The following is a 4,508-nucleotide window of genomic DNA, read 5'->3' on the forward strand; positions in this document are numbered from 1 at the left end:
CTTTTAAAACTACAATTCCCAGTAGAGACGTGCCATAGAGAACATGTTGCGAAACAAAATAGCCAGCATGTGTAGTTCTCGGGGGGCGTTCGAGTCCAGTTTTGAATAGTCTGCCGTGGTTTCGTTCCATTTCAAAGAGCTTGACGCTCGGCTTAACCTTGGCGCACTGCCACTCCAACATCCAATCCCAGAGCTTGAAGATTAATCACGGGGTTTGTCAACGGGACTGTAGTCCCAAACGATAGCTGGGGATTATGGGTAGTGTAGTGTCTTCGGCCATCCTATACTGAATTTTTTTTCGGATATCATATCGCATTAACAAAACCACATCTGGCGTCACAGAGATCTTCTGTTACTGTCCTTTCTTCTTAGAGGGAGTACAGAAACACGTAACTCTGGATTTGTTTTAATGTTTGAGGTGCAATAAACGACACAGCAGCTTTTTGGCATGTTAAAACTGTTATTTTCTGTCTCGGCGAAAATTACAGCCTCACCTGATTTCAAATGTGTGCTCTAAAATGATATTTATAAATGACTATTATCATTATTATAATCAAGACAATAAATGGCGAAGATATGTAGAAAATAAACGTATTGAAGAGACGTTCATAAGAAACGTAACGTGGGAGAAAACATATTTCTAGAAGATATGTAGAAAATAAACGTATTTGAGATACGTTCATAACGAACGTAACGTGGGAGAAAATACGTTTCTCACTAAACGTAATTGAGAATGCAGTTTAGTTCTGTGGGAACGTAATTTTTAGGAGACAGGGTTGCAAATACAAGCCTTGAAACCTTGAGTGTTAAAGCCGAGACATTTTACCTGCATGTATCTGTGGATGTGCCATGAAGCCTGTTTGCCATCGTTCGTTGATTCCACCGTGGTGTTGGCCAAACCGGCGATGTCTCCTCCTGCAAACACCCAGGGCTCGCTGGTCTGCATGGTGTCCGTGTTCACCTCCGGAGTCCCCCAGCGGGTCATCTTCACGGGAGCCATGGCCTCCTTCACTACACACAGATAAGATATAGATCAAGTTATGTTTGCATCTAAGTTATGCATCGATCGGCAACACATCTGAAGACTCAAGACTGAGAAAGACTACATTTCTTATTTTATGTAAAACTGCAAATATAAATAAAATATAGGACCATTTTCATAGTCACACATAAAGACCAAGAGTTTACATATTAGTTGATTGAATAAATGAAAATCAACATTTTGATTATGTATGACGATTTTGGAATGATGAAGATCTCTGGCAAACACACATTTATGATACCAACCAACACGTTTTGTTCAGATGGTGATCTCCACACATTGACACCACTTTATGATTTTTGAAGCATAAATATAATTGGCAGAAGTAAAAAGCTAACGTTAGGCTACAAACTACATCTCACATGGCTGTGCATCACAACAGCTAAGTAAAAGGCTAATGTTTGGTGTAATGACGTTTAGTAGACTAATTTAGTCACTAGTTAGAAACCACAGTTTTTTAAAACATGCAGAAGCTTCAGATATTCACCAGTGGGGTATTTACTGACGTAGTTTATGTGGCAGAGTACATATTTAAAATCTCTTCAGCTTGTGTTACCCAGAGACCTTATTTCAGGCTAAATGACGTTAAAAAAAAAACTTAATTCGCAACAAGGTATTCCAATCACTTGTATATAGACTCTTATTGCACTATTTCACTATTTTACTATTTTCTGTTTTGTATTTACATGCACAATTTTTTCTGTTTTTCAGTTTAATTGTGTTGCATTGTTGGTTTAACCTGTGACCTAAGATTTTCATCGTCATAACTACACTGTAGCTATGTACGTATGAATAATAAAAGCCTTGAACCTTGAACCTTGAGGTAACTGGATGTGCTAAAATGCTAACAGATTTTCGACTTTTAGGATTAATTCCTGCGCACATTATATTGATCAAATTACAATTTTAATACAAAACACACACAAGAGAGAGCAACATTTATAAACATCTTATGATTCATTTTCAACACTTGTTTTATTTAGCAAAAATTCTAAACTGCTGATCAGTGTGTTGCAGCTGATTGGTCGGTTACCTTGCGGCTCGTTGAGCATGGAACCAAAGGCACTGATGATGTAATCAGCCTTCAGCCTGACAATTTGCTCCTCGTCTTCCAGCCAATCACCTTCCTCAGTCTGCTCCGTGCGACATAACTGTAGCCCGGCAACACGACCGTTCTTCATGATGACCTCCCGAGGAGACAGGAAGGGCAGGAACTCACACTTCTCCTCCTTCGCCAACTCCATCTGACAGAGAACATGTAGCATATGTTGGGAAATTTGCACATTTAGCATAAGTTGCGTTAATTAGCATTACAGCTTATGCAGACAATAATTAAAAAAATTACTTGGCAGATCCTCTATAACCCCCAAAACCAAATCAGCCAAGTCATAAGTTGCGCTAATTAACGTACCTTATGCTATCTGTGCAAATTGCCCAATTATGCAAGTTATCATCCGACAGTTTTTATGTGCCGGGAACCCTTACTATACAATTCTAACATAAAACTATGGAGTACTCAACATTTCCTGGTTCACAGTGCTGGCAACTAGACTAATATTTTTCCATTTGATTAGCTATCCATCCATCCCCCCTACCTCCTCAGGGACGGCCCTGATGTTAGTGAATCCCTTCCTGAAGCACACAAACACTCTCCTGGCTCCACAGCGGAGGGCCGAGGTGGCGCAGTCAAATGCGGTGTCCCCGGCCCCGAGGACGATCACCACTCCTCTCAACTCTGGCAGAGAGGAGCGACACTGACACATGCCTGCAGGGAACCAGACAGGGAGACAGGGGAATGGGAGTTATCACAGATTTAACTCTTTAACTTAACTCTGTTTTCTGGATGAAGTGTGGATGTTTCTTTTAGAATGGATAATATGGATATTTTGAAGCCAATACTGGCGATACCTTCTCCCTATGGATGATAGCTATTATGATTTGTAATTAAAAATGTGTTTCTAACCTGTAGTTTAAGAGGGTTGAACAGACTTAAATGTGGTCATCAAATAAGAATAATGTAATATTCCATTACATGACCTAACCTAAATGTCCCTGCTGTTGGACTAATAAAGCATCGCTGAATCTGATTCTGATCCAAAGAAAATATTTTTGGACTCTTCGAATGTTAAAGGTCCCATGTCATGGCCATTTCTACTGATCATAATTCCATTGTTGAAGTATACTAGAATATATTTATATTGTGCAATGTTCCAAACTCACATTTGTTTCTCATACAGAATCTCTGTATAGTATGTGTATTCACTCTCTGTCCTAAACGGCTTGTTGGAGCTCCTGCCCCCCCCTCTCGCTACAGGGTGTACTTTGAGGGTTTGTGACTTTGCAGACCGTTTACATGCATAAAAACCTTCATAACACACAAGGGGACGGGTAATAACCGGAAAAGCATGACATGGGACCTTTAATTTACCTGAAAAACTTGTTAGCAGAAATGTTGTCTCCCCTGGGTTTATTTGGCATTTTGAAGTGAAATAAATGTGTCTTGCTATACCGCTGATAATTATTAAGCCATACTTCATTATCTTGATAATACATAATAATATAATATACATGTCCCAATATTGGTTGATATATTTCAACCCAGTCTCACGGCATTTCGTGTTATAGTCACGACATTTAATTTATTGATTCGTGTTCACCAACACGATTTTCCCCATTTTTTCCATGTCACACAGAATGATTTTAAAAGCAATGTATTTCTATTGGTAGTGTGTTTCGTGCCTGCACCACATCTTTTTGTCCGGTCGGGTGACTCGGGTCTTGGAAAACCGGAAGCTGTGGGGTTCATAAAAACATGTTCTAACTCAATATCAAGCCACAATTATTGTTTTTATTTTTAAATCGTATAATGTCTGACTTTTTTGCCGTCCGCGAGGAAAAGAAACGGAGCTCAGAGCCTCAGAATACTGAAATCTGTATTTTTTAAATCTTTCTTTTCCTTCTAATTTGTTATTCTTTTCTAAATAACACGCAATTATCCTTGTTTTTATTTATTTGTTTGATTCTATAATCTCGGGCTTTTTTTGCCGTCCGTCAGGAAGTGAAATACAAAATACAGTAACAGGAAACAGACATAGGCCTATATGGGACATTTCGAGCATCATTGCGATACACACCCACTGAACTGATTACCCAAGATCCTCAGCTATAATTTAAGCCCGGTGACTGGATGTTTTTGCCGCAATGCATGTTGGGATATGGTGTTAATGCGATATGAAATCCGAAAAACATTTTGGAGTTTAGGATGGCCGAAGACACTACACCCGCCCATAATCCTCAACTATCGTTTGGGACTACAGTCCCTTTGCTTGACAAACCGCGTGATTAATCTTCAAGCTCTGGGATTGGATGTTGGAGTAGCAGTGCGCCAAGGTTACGCCGAGCGTCAAACATCTCTTTGAAATGGAACGAAACCACGGCAGACTATCCAAAACTGGACTCGAACGGG

General features: G+C 39.6%; 1 protein-coding gene across 1 annotated transcript; it reads right to left on the reverse strand.

Annotated features, from left to right (window-relative positions):
• Positions 1-790: 790 nt before the first annotated feature.
• On the reverse strand, positions 791-2,807 carry LOC104943349 (dihydropyrimidine dehydrogenase [NADP(+)]-like; the record flags this gene model as incomplete). The annotated part of the gene is made up of 3 exons (XM_010768717.1): positions 791-1,011; positions 2,076-2,286; positions 2,638-2,807. Coding segments are annotated over 3 exons (602 nt in total), but the record flags the coding sequence as incomplete, so codon positions are not given.
• Between the last annotated feature and the right edge of the window lie 1,701 nt (positions 2,808-4,508).

Source organism: Notothenia coriiceps, unplaced genomic scaffold (assembly GCF_000735185.1).
Source record: "Notothenia coriiceps isolate Sejong01 unplaced genomic scaffold, NC01 NC01_scaffold00005939, whole genome shotgun sequence".
NCBI classification, from domain to species: Eukaryota; Metazoa; Chordata; class Actinopteri; order Perciformes; family Nototheniidae; genus Notothenia; species Notothenia coriiceps.